Source organism: Salmo trutta, chromosome 5 (genome assembly GCF_901001165.1).
Source record: "Salmo trutta chromosome 5, fSalTru1.1, whole genome shotgun sequence".
In the NCBI taxonomy this organism is placed as follows: domain Eukaryota; kingdom Metazoa; phylum Chordata; class Actinopteri; order Salmoniformes; family Salmonidae; genus Salmo; species Salmo trutta.
Window position 1 is genome coordinate 3,303,639 of NC_042961.1, and position 16,926 is coordinate 3,320,564.

General features: G+C 41.5%; 1 protein-coding gene across 1 annotated transcript in view; it reads left to right on the forward strand.

Moving 5' to 3' along the window:
* Positions 1 to 780: 780 nt before the first annotated feature.
* Positions 781 to 16,926, forward strand: part of LOC115193524 (adhesion G protein-coupled receptor B3-like) — a 131,735-nt gene continuing 115,589 nt past the window's right edge. Inside the window, exons 1-2 of the mRNA XM_029752228.1 lie at positions 781 to 1,445; positions 3,403 to 4,165. Of these exons, the coding sequence (XP_029608088.1) occupies positions 3,418 to 4,165 (748 nt within the window). The 5' untranslated portion in view covers positions 781 to 1,445; positions 3,403 to 3,417. The remainder of the gene's footprint in view (positions 1,446 to 3,402; positions 4,166 to 16,926) is intronic.

Sequence of the window (16,926 nt, forward strand, 5' to 3'; positions counted from 1 at the left end):
TTAGAGTTGCACACTTTACAGATACAATGCATTTATACGTGTGTAAAAACAAAGCGAGCTGATATTGTCTCTGTTACGATCAATTCGATGTATTTATTTGGCAATGCGCAATGGACTCTTATTATGGTTGAACAAAAGTAAAACACGTTAAGAAAACAAAGTTATAGCATTAACTTAGTAGACTCAATTAGATATATTCTTACCTCGAAGCATGTTACCAAAATATTTACCAAAAAAGTTTGCCATATTTAGGTCAACGTCGATAAAACGACTTTCTGAAGTCCCTGCCATACAACATTTGGAATGGATGAAGTGGTATAGCTTGACTAAACTGCTCAACAATAACCACCAAATCATTCGATGAACGTAAACATGCATACCTAATAATGTATTGACCTAAATACAAGAAACAACTACATACACATGCGTGACGAGGAGGGAGGATATGTTCAGTAGGCTACTTTGCATAAGAACAGAAGAAGACACTAATTAGTACAGACAGAGGCGAGTTTCAGACATTGTCTCAAAACAGCACACAAAACACCTGCCACATCAGCAAAAAATTTAGAATAAATATCGAAAAAACTATATGAAAATATCCTTGTTTCAAAATCATAAGGAAGGTAATTCCACTATCCGCTTAGTGGATAGTTCCCATGATGGTAGAATATGTTTTTTATTGTCCTGCGCGCGCCAGCTCATCCGTCTTTGCAGCCAAAATACCCCAATATTCCAACAACGAATGGTAAACCCCAACCCAACATGCCGGTTCGTCAGGAGCAGTAGCCTGTCTGTGTGGGCAGTGGGCTCAAAACCTCGGGTCCAAGTCCAAGGGAACATCCCTGTGCCTTGAATTAAGGGAAGGCTATGTAAGAGTCAGAGGGTGGGGGTGGGAAAGTGGTATACCAGACGCAGCAAGAAAACGTCCATACGTGCTTTATCTTAGTGGCTGTGACGTGATATTGCAGCCCCAGTCCTGAGCAGGGTGAGCGAGCAGAGCGGTTTCTATCTCTCCTCCATACTTACTCAGTATTCAAACATCCGTCCGCTAAGGATTTTTTTGGACTACCTGCTGCCTCGTCTTTATAGGCTAATATATCTGGAGAAAAGACACGAAGGGACCCGTCGATGATCCATAGAGGTATACCTTCACGGTCATTTAGTAGATTTTTGTCCCCCCCATCATTCTACTATTTCTCTATTGGGCTGTCGCGAGTTGTTTCGCTTCTCACTGGGTCCGTTTTGATGGAAAAAAGCGACGCGGAGGAGATGAGCCAGACCGGAGTCTAACGCATTTTTTTGTCCATTGACTATCATCTTGTTGCATTGGACTTCTATTGTGGGCTATGGGAAGTATCGATTCGCAAGGAGACAGCACATTTTGCTCTTCATAAAGGATGTGGTCAAGTATTTTCGAAAAATAGCCATAGCTTCCGGAGTGTAAGGTAATTTTGGGGATAATATTAATTGCATTATTATTATTATTATTATGCTATTATTATTTTATGGCTGTAGACAGCTAAAGCAGCCAGGCATTCAGATAATACCAACAGATTCCACGCCAGCTAGGCTACTGCAACGCTCTCAGTTTTACCGATATAGCCTAGTCTGAAAGTTCAAATATTCCATCTCGATCAACATTTCTGTGGCTGCAGCATTGTATCTCTGTTTGGAATGAATAGGCTCTAACATGCGTCGAGGCATTCCAACCATGGGACGAATACACATAGACTACACAGGGTTGGAATAAGTTAACAGATGTATTTATGTGCGGCTTTTATCAAAAATGGGCAAAAATCTAGTTTTAGCGCCGTCTATGTATCAGTAAAATGGGATTGAGCTGATATTTCATCATTTTCATATCGCTTTGCAAAACTGGAGGAAAAACTACTTTAATTTGACAGTAAAATAAGCGGATGTTTCTACATCCTCTACCAAATTGTAATCCTCGATAAGCGCTCAAACCATGTCCGTTTAGCAAAAGGACTTCTGTTTTCATAGAACGGCATGTACCCTATGAATCTCATAGACAGTGATAATGCACTAATTATCTATCCATTAGTGAGAATATTTGCAGAGAAATAGCATTTAGGTACTATATGAACAGGTCCCAAACCAAAAGACAACATTCACTCCATTTGGCAGCACAATATGCCATTATATTACATCGCATTCCTTGTCATTTTATCATTCATAACCTATACTAATGTTCTCAAATTATGTTTATAGTCCTCAATGTTCGAAATCTGACTATTCTCATGTTCTCAGAAGAATATTGTATAGACTTAATTCCACCGCCTACTCACACACCACTGTGACACTGCTCACAGCTGCAATGCCTGCAGGATTAATACAATCAGGACATCACATGCATTCTCTCGCTCTCTCTCACTCTCTCTCCCTCTCTCGCGATTCGATACGTGATCCAGATCTGTCTATCAGTAGATGGAAGAACGTTACAGGTATCATTAGCTGCCTATAAGGGAGGAGAAGAAAGCCCATGTTAGTTATGTTAAGGAAATCGGGACTGGGGACACGATGCTGTATTTGTGTCAATGTGTGGGTTGGTTCATCTCCCACTGAGTCTTTATATGAAATTAGTGTATAATGGACTTCCAAACCAGTTCTTAGTCCACTATTGAATTGAGGAAAGATACAGGTTGGATGGATGGGCGTGTAACATAGCCTACAGCATATCACGCAGTATGGACTCGGATTCGGAAATCCAAGGTTGATCAAAAAAATAGACACAGAATCAAAAGCCTTTTTGGCAGGGACTTGGAATACACCGAAAACATAATCCAGTTCATTATTATCATCGAAATGAATATCGATGGTTTAAAGCACGTCTCCGCGATGCGTAATCGAGAACATAGTTGCGCAAAATGAGCTCACTTCCAATAAAATACCACATGCAGCCTATATGTCCCTCTCAGAGCAATGTGATCACTGTTCACACTCACACACCTCTGTTTCTTTGTGATGGACACACAGATATGAACACGCGAGCCCTACCACGTTCGAAATATTCCAAAGATTGACGGTTCCCTAGTTCCGCCAATCGGTCCAATTAATTACAACTCAAGAACGACTGACACGAGTTTCATTGATCCCTTATGCGGACTTCCCCAAATCAGGCGACCATAGCAACCACAGGGTGGCAGTGTTTGTCCAAAGTTTTATCTTTCTTGCAAAAGGCAGCAAGGGAGAGGAGCAGGAGACTGCCCGCCATAATGTAACAGTGGACCAGGAATGATGACGGTTGGCCAGGTGTTTTCCAAGGCCTCACTATGAACCAAACGTTGGTATAATCAGATCGCCCTGTATTAGGCCTACACAGGTTCATGTTTACTGTTACTAACGGTGTCCTTGATGTCATTTTTCCATCTCTCCCCCTTGCAGGCCAAATGACATAGGATGAAGGCTATTCGTAACCAGTTGATTTATATATTTTCCACCTATCTCCTGGTTATGTTTGGATTAACTGGTGCACAAGACTACTGGTGTTCCACTTTGGTCAAGGGGGTCATATATGGATCTTACTCAGTGACTGAGATGTTTCCCAAGAACTACACGAACTGCACATGGACGTTGGAGAACCCTGACCCTACCAAATACAGCATCTACCTTAAACTATACAAACGAGACTTGAGCTGCTCCGAGTTCTCTTTGCTTGCTTATCAATTCGATCACTACTCGCATGAGAAAATCAATGAATTGCTGAAAATCAACGAGTCTATAGTGTACCTGTGTGATTCCAAGAATATGTATATATTTTTGCAGTATGACAAGAATTTTGTGCAGCTACGGAGGGTTTTCCCTTACGATTATAACGGATTGCAGAAGACGGACGAAGAGGAGAAGTCTGTGGTGGAATTCTTGGTCTTGAACAAGGCGAGTCCCAGTCAATTTGGATGTCAGGTGCTGTGCACGTGGCTGGAAAACTGCCTGAAATCGGAGAAAGGAACTGTGGAATCATGTGGAATAGTTTATACGAAATGCACCTGTCCCCAGCACCTAGGCGATGGAGAATCAGAAAGTATGCTTGTGCTTAACAACGTGGTTTTGCCTTTAAATCCCCAAACGGAGGGATGCCTGACTCCACAGATCCGTGCTGGGCAGGTGTGCAACATCAGTGCAGAGGTAAAACGACCAGCAAAGGAGGGTGAGTAACCAGCCCCAAACATGCTGTATGTCTAACATACTGCAGTTATACTACAGTTCAATGAGCATTGTTTTTATGTGTGCATATATAGATGAGCCAGCTGGGAGTTTGAGTCAACCTAGCTCTGGTCCAGGGCGTTAGTGCGTATTCTTCTACTAACCAAACATCCCTTGGTAGTGGAACGCACAATAACAACTTGGACCAGAGCTAGAGTCAACTGTGCACGTCAATAGCCTCGTTTAACCCCTCTCTACCTCCTACCTGTATAGCGCATGTCTGTCTACAGCGTTGGGTTGTGGGCCGTGAAACAAACACACACAGCTGACCTCACAATGCAATGCATCCCTAGACCAAAGCTACAAGAGGAGTGGGTGTTGTACATGAGATACGCCAGGTCCATATTCTTCCACAGCCCAGCCCACCAACATGTACGCTGCTCATCTCTAATATTCAATTATATTGCAATTATTGGTTGATAATGAGCCGTGGTTTTCAGGCGTTGGTGATGTGTATCATCACCAATGACTATGGTAGTGTTTTCTCATTCCCAGGACCATGGAGAGAGGCACTGTGATGGTGTAGCGACTACATATTCACACTGAAGGAAATAAGAGAGCCATCCATAAATATCTAGTCTTTTAACACCATTGTAGATGACATCTCTCATTAGGATAGAACTACAGCAACACTGACGCACTGAAAACCAATCCAACGTTTGGTTTAGCAGTTGTTCATTAATATGAGTCTGTTTAGTGTTTACAGACCTCCACAATACTTATTAAAGGGATGATTGGAATATGCCTTTCAATTAGAACAGAAGATAGACTACGGAGTCAACGCATAGTCTTGACACAACAGAATACTATAGTCTAGAATAGTGAATACTGGAATACTGGATATATTCTAAAATATTCTATAATACTGGTCTATAATACAGAACACTGGAATACTGGAAATATTCCAGCATACTGATCTAGAATACATAACACTGCATCAGAAACTCCCAAACATGGAAATAAGAATGGATATAGAATGGGCTTGGAGCTCTAACCCTGGCAAATGACTTGTAAACTCATGGGCTGACTCACAATGGCTGCCTGGTTGTGTGATGCAATCATTTCCATGGTATTTTGGAATGTTCTATCAACTGATGCTGGATTGCCATGGTAATGTAGAATGTTCTATCAACTGATGCTGGATTGCCATGGTAATGTAGAATGTTCATTCAAATGATGCTAACTGATGTGGCTCATGCAATGGAATGTATTTTTTGTAATGTCAGTTGAGTTGACTCAACAAATCACAGTACAGATTGAAGGTTACACTTTCTGCTTTTACTTCCTGGCATTGGCACACTCAAAATGGCTGCCAGTCCACCAATTATGTCACCATTGACTTGAATGGAGACACCCTTTCTATTCATTCTTATTTCTATGCTCCCAAAACCATTCTCTCAGGTTGTAGTCTGTTCTTGGTCCTGTTTATACAGTATGCGGTGTTAGACTTTCAACATTACTCCAAAAGTATTGCACACGCGCCCGTGCTTGACTTTGTTTTGGAATATAGCTAACGTAATACCAAGCTCTCTTCCCTTGCTTTGTAAATGATGAATAATCTCTCCCCCAGATGCCTGGGTTGCAGATGACCAGATTTCTTCAGCTTTTCATTTATTGTCAAGGGTTAGACAGAAAACTCAGAAGTGGTATTTTTTTTGCTTTTCCTTCTCCCACAACCACCATCTATCTGCATCGGCCTGTCACCATTTCAGCTTACGCTGGCAAGTGTGACAAATGCCCTTAATTGCTTCCGGAGGATTCCATCCTTTTTCTTCAAATACCCCATGAAACTGTCACCATGTAGTGAAATCCCACACACTCACTGTTTGCTAGTTTATTCTACGTCGTATTAGTAACTCACACTCAGACACACAGAAACACACACACACACAGACAGACAGACAGACAGACAGACAGACAGACAGACAGACAGACAGACAGACAGACAGACAGACAGACAGACAGACAGACAGACAGACAGACAGACAGACAGACAGACAGACAGACAGACAGACAGACAGACAGACACACATACCCCCCCTCCACACACACAGAGACTTATTTTAGAGTATCTGTTGCATAATAAATACATGTATCAAGCCTGAATGTTTAGGAGCCACTTCAAAAGAGTGTTGTGATGACTCAACCAAATCCTGTATATGTGGAGAGGAGAGATAAGAGCACAGAGGTGTGGTGGCAGATTTACAACGTGTGTGTGTGTGTGTGTGTGTGTGTGTGTGTGTGTGTGTGTGTGTGTGTGTGAGGTGTGGTGACAGATTCAGAGGGAGCCACAGTAAAGAGGGAGTCATTCCGGCACAGTGATCCAAGCAGAATGAATCACACATTACACTTTGAAAAAACACACAACAGAAAATAATGAACCGATGTTATAGGAGAAATCCCCCTTTGGCAATAGTGTTTCCATACACAGATGGAACCACGCCTCGAATAATAGAACCCCGGGGGAACAATTAGCAGCTTTCTGATCAAACACAAAGTAGAACCGTAGAACCTTACTTAGAATGACTGAATGGAGTTCAGTTCAGTTAAGCTGGTCTCTGGTTCTCCCTGGTTCTTCTTGGTTCTCCACTCCTCATCACACAGAACATAGAACACAGAACATGGAACATAGAACCTCACAATGACTGCATGGAGTTCAGTTGAGTCTAGCTGGTCCTTCTCTGGTTTTCCCTGGTTCTCCACTTCTGATCAAACGGAACATAGAACATAGATACTCACATAGAACGACTGCATGGAGTTTAGTTGAGTTGAGCCGGTTTCTGTGATTCTCCCCCTTGGCCTTTGCTCCCATGCAAATAGAAAACAGAGCATTTTGTGCCGCCTGGCTGGCAGAAAGGATTGATTTGAGTGTATGCAAATGAGATGTTCCGTTTTTTTCTCTGTTTGTAAAACATTAGGGAGTATAGAAGGCCCTTGTCATTGGCCATGGAACCACGTGACATTGTAGGAACTGGGTATTGCTGTTGGAGTAGAAGACTGTATTTGTGTGTAGGCGGTCGTAAGGATATCATAGGGGATTAGGTCATGATATATATTAGATGGTCGTAGGGATATCATAGGGGATTAGGTCATGATATATATTAGATGGTTGTAGGGATATCATAGGGGATTAGGTCATGATATATATTAGGTGGTCGTAAGGATATCATAGGGGATTAGGTCATGATATATATTAGATGGTCGTAGGGATATCATAGGGGATTAGGTCATGATATATATTAGGTGGTCGTAGGGATATCATAGGGTTTAGGTCATGATATACATTCAATGGTCGTAGGGATATCATAGGGGATTAGGTCATGATATATATTAGATGGTCGTAGGGATATCATTGAGGATGAGGTCATGATATATATTAGATGGTCGTAGGGATATCATAGGGGATTAGGTCATGATATATATTAGATGGTTGTAGGGATATCATAGGGGATTAGGTCATGATATATATTAGATGGTCGTAGGGATATCATAGGGGATTAGGTCATGATATATATTATAGCCCCATTCATTGCCGTCCATCGTTAGCTGTGCACCATATTCTGATTTTAAAAACATCTCAAATAGTAGATTATGAGCGTAGCCTTCTAAAACATAGAGTGCCAAGTGGTGTTTCTAACGTGTCTGCTCTATAACTTCAATCTTTATCCTGTGTTGTTGGATGAAAAATGGGATTAAGCATGTGTATCTCAAGGGTGACAAAACTATTGAGAAGAGCTGTGTCACTGTGGACGACATCATCCCACATCGTGCTAATGTGTCCATGTAGTCAGATCTCTTCTCCAAACCCAGCATTTGACATTGTTCTATCAACATGTTAATAACAGCTTAAAAGCAACAGCTTATTTTTTTCTGATGATTTTCTTCTAGCATCTATTTATAGTTCAGCAGGGTTGGTGTGTGTCTTTCCTGGGTGTGTGTTTGAGTGTGTGTGTTTGTGTTTATGTATGTGTTTGTGTGTTTGTGTGTGGCAGAGAGAGGTTGAAGTTAATTCCATTTTCATCTGGATAACCACTGGGTTTAAAAGAGTACATAGTATATGTCCCAAATGGCACCCTATTCCTTATATAGTGCACTACTTTTGACCAGCGCACACAGGGTATCCCATAGGAAATCGGGTGTCATGTGGGACACAGCCCGAGTCTCCTGTGTGCGAGCGTGTGTGTGTGTGTGTGTGTGTGTGTGTGTGTGTGTGTGTGTGTGTGTGTGTGTGTGTGTGTGTGTGTGTGCAGCAACACAGATTGGGGGTTCTTTCCTGCTCCTGATGAGGAATCATGTCCATTACTAAAGCATGGACAAGGTCTCTCCATAAAAACCCTGTTACTCTGACATCCACACCCAGCATGGCAGAGGTTGACCCGGCATGGCAGAGGTTGACCCGGCATGGCAGAGGTTGACCCGGCATGGCAGAGGTTTACCAGGCATGGCAGAGGTTGACCCGGCATGGCAGAGGTTGACCCGGCATGGCAGAGGTTGACCCGGCATGGCAGAGGTTGACCCGGCATGACAGAGGTTGACCCGGCATGGCAGAGGTTGACCCGGCATGGCAGAGGTTGTCTGCCTCTCAAATGGTCCCTTACCCACTATGTAGTGCACTACATTTGACCTGAGCGCTATGGGAATCCCTATGGGCCCTGGTCAAAAGTAGTGCACTACACTATAATGGGAATATGGTTCCATTTGGGATGCAAACCCTGTCTGGCTAACCTGTTTGATTTATTTAACCTTTATTTAACTAGGCAAGTCAGTCACAAATACATTCTTATTTACAATGACGGCCTTCCAGAAGGCAAAAGGCCTCCTGCGGGGACGGGTGCTGGGATTAAACATAACAATATAGGACAAAACACACATCACGACAAGAGAGACAACACACTACATAAAGAGAGACCTAAGACAACAACATAGCACGGCAGCAACACTGGCTGACCTGTCCTTCAACATAACCTGTAAGATGGAAATCAATATCGGAGGTGGTTAGTTCAGGCCCAAGATTAATCCAAGCTAGACCTCGCTGCAGAATGACCTAATGCTTTTGGGATGTTAATTGTGATGGCGCTGAAGAAAATAAGAACATTTTATATACGTACATTAGTTGATTAAAACATTACTGCAGTGTTCATTTGTTGATTCTACTCTTTCCACATTAATGGTGAATGACTGTTGCTTGTATAGCAGAATCAGTTGTGGAGGTAAATGTTATTACATGACATTGCTGTCTGTCCACAACAGATAAGGATGTTTATTTTTAACTATGATTGTACCTGTTTTTTGGATGGTAGATGCTCTTATAACATGAATTATTCATGCAGAAGGCTTTAATGGTGATAATTCTACATACTATTGACAACAATTAGAACTATATACAGATGTAGGATCTTAATTTGAGCCAGTTTACTACAGCAGTCAAATAATCCTGCAGCAACAAGAAATATGAATTATTATGTAGATTGTAATCAATGGACATTTTGGTAGGGGTTGATACATTTTTTTGTTAGGGAAAATCAAGTCTGAAATGTCGAAGTGGAAATTGCATCCTCAGAAGCCATTTTAAAACTCAAATAAACCTCAAATACACCAGAAGTGTGTTCATTTGATTTGAATACAATTTGATTTGAAGTTGTACATTTCCTGCACTGCAGAAAAATTCTCCTGCAACAAGGTGATCAAATTAATATCTACACACAAAAAAATATAACACAATATGCTGTATCTATCCTGAACACATCTTCAGGAAATAATAAACCAACTTCAATTATATTAAATGATAATGTCAGCAAAGTTGGACTTTTGATAAAGTTCAAAAAGTTGGAAATATAAACTGTAAATGATTATCTTATTCTGCTAATATGAGTCATTTGGGTGTAAATGTCTAGTAAAGCGTGTACTGTACAGTCTGTCATGTGTTTTCTGGCATGTTGTCCAGGACAGCAGCTGTGTTGTTCTGTGCAGCCTGTTGATGACGAGCCCATGGCGTTAGACGGACTCTGTCTTTGCTCTTTTTGTCTCACTGAGAATCTGTTATAGCTACAACATAGTATCCATGTCTTCTGCATAGCCCTCATGTCAGTAGGGTTAAGGGCTTTTCGCACTACTGAGCCGAACCAAACCGAGCCAATCGAGGCTGTACTGAGCTGGCTTGGTTACACAGCCACCATAGTTTCTGGAATCCTACTGAAAGGACAATGTGAAATAAGAAATTCCAGCCAATACAGTCTGGTTTCACACACTATTCTGAAACGTGTATTAGTGGCTAGAGCCTGCCCTCTCTGGAGTTAGACAAACAACTTGGCACCCTATTCCCTATCTAGTGCACTACTTTTGACCAGGCCCCATAGGGCTACAGCCAAATGTAGTGCACCATATAAGGGATTGGGTGCCATTTGGGATGCAACCCAGGGTTTGATGTCTCCAGGATAGCAACCAGGTCCCGCTGTCTGCCTTCACTCTTCCTTCTCTGTCACTTCTTCCACTGCAGGCATTTTTGACACTGAAATAAAAAGCTCAAAATGAACCCCGGAGTCTAAATTGTGCCACTTAAATTTCTGGCTGCTGCAACTGCACCAGAGGATCAACATCTTGAGGCATTGTCTCATTATTACATGGCTGGGCTCATTTAACTAGCATTGCCACCGTTGGCCATCAGAGGTTATTAACTGCGTCCCAAATGGCACCCTATACCCGAAGTAGTGCACTACTTGACCACAGTGAGCCCCATTGGATTCCATGCTGCTTTCGACTTCAATAATTGGCGTCTAAAGTGCCCCATTGTGTGAGAGAATTGACGTGTCGTTTTGTGTGACCATTGTCTTATTGCGTCAGTACTCGGAGGGAAAATGGAAGGCTGAATAGCTAAGGACATACAATATAAGGTCACCAGCAAACCAAGAGGCTTCTGATACAGCAAGAACATGTTTAGCATGTGACATCACTCAATTCTGCTTTAAAAGCACAGCGAGATTTTGAAGGAGAGCACTGCTTTAAAAACACAGTGCAGATTTTGAAGGAGAGCACTGCTTTACAAACACAGTGCAGCTTTAGGAGAGCACTGCTTTACAAACACAGTGCAGCTTTGGAAGGAGAGCACTGCTTTACAAACACAGTGCAGCTTTAGAAGGAGAGCACTGCTTTAAAAACACAGTGCAGCTTTAGAAGGAGAGCACTGCTTTAAAAACACAGTGCAGCTTTAGAAGGAGAGCACTGCTTTACAAACACAGTGCAGCTTTAGAAGGAGAGCACTGCTTTAAAAACACAGTGCAGCTTTAGAAGGAGAGCACTGCTTTAAAAACAGTGCAGCTTTAGAAGGAGAGCACTGCTTTAAAAACACAGTGCAGCTTTAGAAGGAGAGCACTGCTTTAAAAACACAGTGCAGCTTTAGAAGGAGAGCACTGCTTTAAAAACACAGTGCAGCTTTTGAAGGAGAGTGCAGCAGTACATCTTTGTTGTGACTTCATATCTCTCCTAGTTTGAATTAAAAGACTGGTGATTGGTTGTGAACTACCATTCTCATTAATTCCAGCACAATGTGAAATCCAGTTTATAATACTAGACTGTACAGAGAGAACCCTATAAATCCATTGCCAGATAGTTATGTTTTATGGTTTCTGACTAAGCTGAGCTACTGTACAGCGCCGTGTGGAAAATGGCAGTGGGGAGTTTTATTGGCAAATGAAGTGTGCGAGGGAGGCAGCGCTCTAATGCACTGTCACCTGCCAAAGTCCTGGGCTGCTTGTGTCCCAAATGGCACCTATTCCCTTTATAGTGCACTACTATTGACCAGGGCCCATAGACCAGGACCATAGGGCTCTGGTCAAAAGTTGTTCACTATATATGCAATAGGGCACCATTTGGGATGCGTTCAGTGAGCTGAGCACTGCAGCAGTCTCCCTCAGCCTCCGTCTCAGCAGCGCATAGTGAGGCCTTTTATTCACTTTGGATCTCAGTCAAGTCACTCAGTAGTCTCACTGCATTATGCTCACCCCTATTGTTCAGTACACTTGGAGGCCATTTTAGTTTCAATTCACTGGAGGAGGGAGGAAGAGGAAGGGCAGGCAGCTCAACAGTACCTGAATTCATTTGTTTTAGCCTCATAATGTCAGTTATGAGGATATGTTGATTGGTGCATGGCATATCTTTTACTTGTCAATGTACATGTTCACATAATCACTTGTATTCTAGACAGAAGTATATTCTATCTAGTCGGTTTCTCTCTCCACGGCAGTGGTCGAAAAAGTACACAATTGTCATACTTCAGTAAAAGTAAAGATACCTTAATAGAAAATGACTCAAGTAAAAGTGAAAGTCACCCGGTAAAATAGTACTTGAGTAAAAGTCTAAAAGTATTTGGTTTAAATATACTTAAGTATCAAAAGTTAAAGTAAAGTATAAATTATTTGAAATTCCTTATATTGTGCAAACCAGACGATACAGTTTTATAGTTTTTTTAATTTACGGATAGCCAGAGGCACACTCCAACACCCAGACATAATTTACAAACAAAGTATTTGTGAGTCCGCCAAATGAGATGCAGTAGGGATGACCAGGGATGTTCTCTTGATAAGTGCGTGAATTGGACCATGCTCCTGTCCTCTTAAGCGTTCAAAATGTAACGAGTACTTTTGGGTGTCAGGGAAAATGTATGGAGTAAAAAGTACATTATTTTCTTTAGGAATGTAGTGAAGTAAAAGTAAAAGTTGTCAAAAATATAAATAATTAAGCAAAGTACAGATACCCCCCAAAACAACTACTTAAGTAGTACTTTGAAGTATTTTTACTTAGTTACTTTACACCACTGCTCCACGGTGCTGGTTGTGGCGAGATCCACACATCTTATTGTGTCAGACATGTCAAAGTTGACACACTATAAACATGATTTGTTTTGATTTGCACTGGCATTATGCTAATGTGTCCACACGACAAGCTTTCCACATGACAGGACGTGAGTGAATACTCTCTGAGGCGTGAGACAGTTGTCCAATGCTTGATAGCTAAGCAACAGTTCAGGCAGTCACAAAAGGCTTACAGGCAAACCTCCCACATTCTAATGGAGGGAGATGGAAACTTCCACATTCTACTGGAGGGAGATGGAATCTTCCACATTCTAAAGGAGGGAGATGGAACCTTCCACATTCTAAAGGAGGGAGATGGAACCTTCCACATTCTAAAGGAGGGAGATGGAATCTTCCACATTCTAAAGGAGGGAGATAGACTCTTCCACATTCTAAAGGAGGGAGATGGAACCTTCAACATTCTAAAGGAGGGAGATTAAATTTCCCACATTCTAATGGAGGGAGATGAAACCTTCCAGATTCTAAAGGAGGGAGATGGAACCTTCCACATTCTAAAGGAGGGAGATGGAAACTTCCACATTCTAAAGGAGGGAGATGGAACCTTCCACATTCTAAAGGAGGGAGATGGAACCTTCCACATTCTAAAGGAGGGAGATGAAACCTTCCACATTCTAATGGAGGGAGATGGAACCTTCCACATTCTAAAGGAGGGAGATGGAACCTTCCACATTCTAAAGGAGGGAGCTGGAATCTTCCACATTCTAAAGGAGGGCGATGGAACCTTCCACATTCTAATGGAGGGAGATGGAATCTTCCACATTCTAAAGGAGGGAGATGGAACCTTCCACATTCTAAAGGAGGGAGGTGGAACCTTCAACATTCTAAAAGAGGGAGATGGAACCTTCCACATTCTAAAGGAGGGAGATGAAACCTTCCACATTCTAAAGGAGTGAGATGGAACCTTCCACATTCTAAAGGAGGGAGATGGTATCTTCCACATTCTAAAGGAGGGAGATGGAATCTTCCACATTCTAATGGAGGGAGATGGAACCTTCCACATTCTAAAGGAGGGAGATGGAACCTTCCACATTCTAAAGGAGGGAGATGGAAACTTCCACATTCTAAAGGAGGGATATGGAAACTTCCACATTCTAAAGGAGGGAGATGGAACCTTCCACATTCTAAAGGAGGGAGATGGATACTTCCACATTCTAAAGGAGGGAGATGGATTCTTCCACATTCTAAAGGAGGGAGATGGAACCTTCCACATTCTAAAGGAGGGAGAAGGAACCTTCCACATTCTAAAGGAGGGAGATGGAACCTTCCACATTCTAAAGGAGGGAGGTGGAACCTTCAACATTCTAAAAGAGGGAGATGGAACCTTCCACATTCTAAAGGAGGGAGATGAAACCTTCCACATTCTAAAGGAGTGAGATGGAACCTTCCACATTCTAAAGGAGGGAGATGGTATCTTCCACATTCTAAAGGAGGGAGATGGAATCTTCCACATTCTAATGGAGGGAGATGTAACCTTCCACATTCTAAAGGAGGGAGATGGAACCTTCCACATTCTAAAGGAGGGAGATGGAAACTTCCACATTCTAAAGGAGGGATATGGAAACTTCCACATTCTAAAGGAGGGAGATGGAACCTTCCACATTCTAAAGGAGGGAGATGGATACTTCCACATTCTAAAGGAAGGAGATGGATTCTTCCACATTCTAAAGGAGGGAGATGGAACCTTCCACATTCTAAAGGAGGGAGAAGGAACCTTCCACATTCTAAAGGAGGGAGATGGAAACTTCCACATTCTAAAGGAGGGAGATGGACTCTTCCACATTCTAAAGGAGGGAGATGGAATCTTCCACATTCTAAAGGAGGGAGATGGAACCTTCCAAATTCTAAAGGAGGGAGATGGAACCTTCCACATTCTAAAGGAGGGAGATGGAACCTTCCACATTCTAAAGGAGGGAGATGGAAACTTCCACATTCTAAAGGAGGGAGATGGAAACTTCCACATTCTAAAGGAGGGAGATGGAACCTTCCACATTCTAAAGGAGGGAGATAGAATTTTCCACATTCTAAAGGAGGGAGATGGAATCTTCCACATTCTAAAGGAGGGAGATAAAATCTTCCACATTCTAAAGGAGGGAGATGGAATTGTGCCATTAAAATATGATTTTAGCAGGAGCTCTCTAAAACGCGACCTTCTCCATAGCATGCTCAGTGTCACCCAATTCTTCCACATTCTAAAGGGGTGGAAGATAGAATGATAGAATTCCATTCATGTCATTTGGCTCATCTGTGCTTCCTGTTTAAAGAAAAGACTCACCCATTTTGAATGTTCTGTTGTTTTTGGGGTATCTCTGAGCGATGTTCTGTCGATTCTCAGGGTCATTTCATGTTTTCATGTGTATCTCAGCTCTTGTCCGTCACGTTGGGCAGATATACAGCCAGTAAGATGCCAAACACATCATATGAAGCAAAACGCAGCATATACAGTATGTTAAAACGCAGCATATACAGTATGTTAAAACGCAGCATATACAGTATGTTAAAACGCAGCATATACAGTATGTTAAAACGCATCATATACAGTATGTTAAAACGCATCATATACAGTATGTTAAAACGCATCATATACAGTATGTTAAAACGCAGCATATACAGTATGTTAAAACGCAGCATATACAGTATGTTAAAACACATCATATACAGTATGTTAAAACGCATCATATACAGTATGTTAAAACGCATCATATACAGTATGTTAAAACGCAGCATATACAGTATGTTAAAACGCAGCATATACAGTATGTTAAAACGCATCATATACAGTATGTTAAAACGCATCATACCGGCTGTAGAGCTGGATGTTGAAGGTTCCATATCTTCAAAACTTAATTGCTGACATGAAAAACATTTTGGGACTAATACCAAAATATAGTTTTGAGTGTAATTTTCCTTGAACTTTAGTAGGCAGCATCATTTAACAGGACCTATTGAGTTGAAACAGTAATTCATTCTTGCCATATATGAGCCCGTACGTTGTAAAGAGTAATGTCTGTCATATGCAATATTAACATGGCTGATAATAGTCACTCACTGCCTCTCAGATCCCTGAGGTTAAATTAGTGAGTGAGTTCGGCTCTTACTTGTACAGTTTTCCTCCATTTTGTTACAAACAAGGATTATTGGTAACTGGTATCTCTTTGGACTTGAAGTTCTAGAAAAAGCATATTCTTTCAAATGTGAGCTATTTTGTGCGATTTTTAATTTTTAATATTCTTCCATTTTGTTTAGAACAACCATGGATGACTGGCATCTCTTTGGAATTTGTTTCATACAGTAACATTTTTAAGTGGAAATTACAAACTTTAGAATACTTTTTTACACCTTCAGTACACTACAATTAGCATTTCCTGCTGCAGAGGAAAATTATCTGCGACAACAGACTGATCAAATGAATCTATCAGATCTGTATAGGTGTTACATTGTGAAGCACGTAGCCATATCTTTTCGTAGGATTTATTTCAGCTGTTGTGTATGGTTTGTGTACATTCAGCCATGGATACCTGTCATCTCTTTGGACTTGACTTTATACAGTATGTTAAGGCATATCTACACAAGCTATTCCTTTATGCAGTATCACTATATTAGGCATGTCCTTTCAGTTATTATGTATGGTTGACCCAGGTTGAGAGCGAGGCGGCGAGCTGTCAAGACGAGCTGCTCATTATGACAGACCTTGCTGACCCCGTCTCACTCTGTAAATGGCATGTTGGTAAGAGCTGGAGATGCTACTTTACCGATACATACAATTATCTTTATGAATAAGATAATAACTTAACTGTGAAAGTTAGGATATTTTGTGGTATTTTTCCATTTATGCATGATG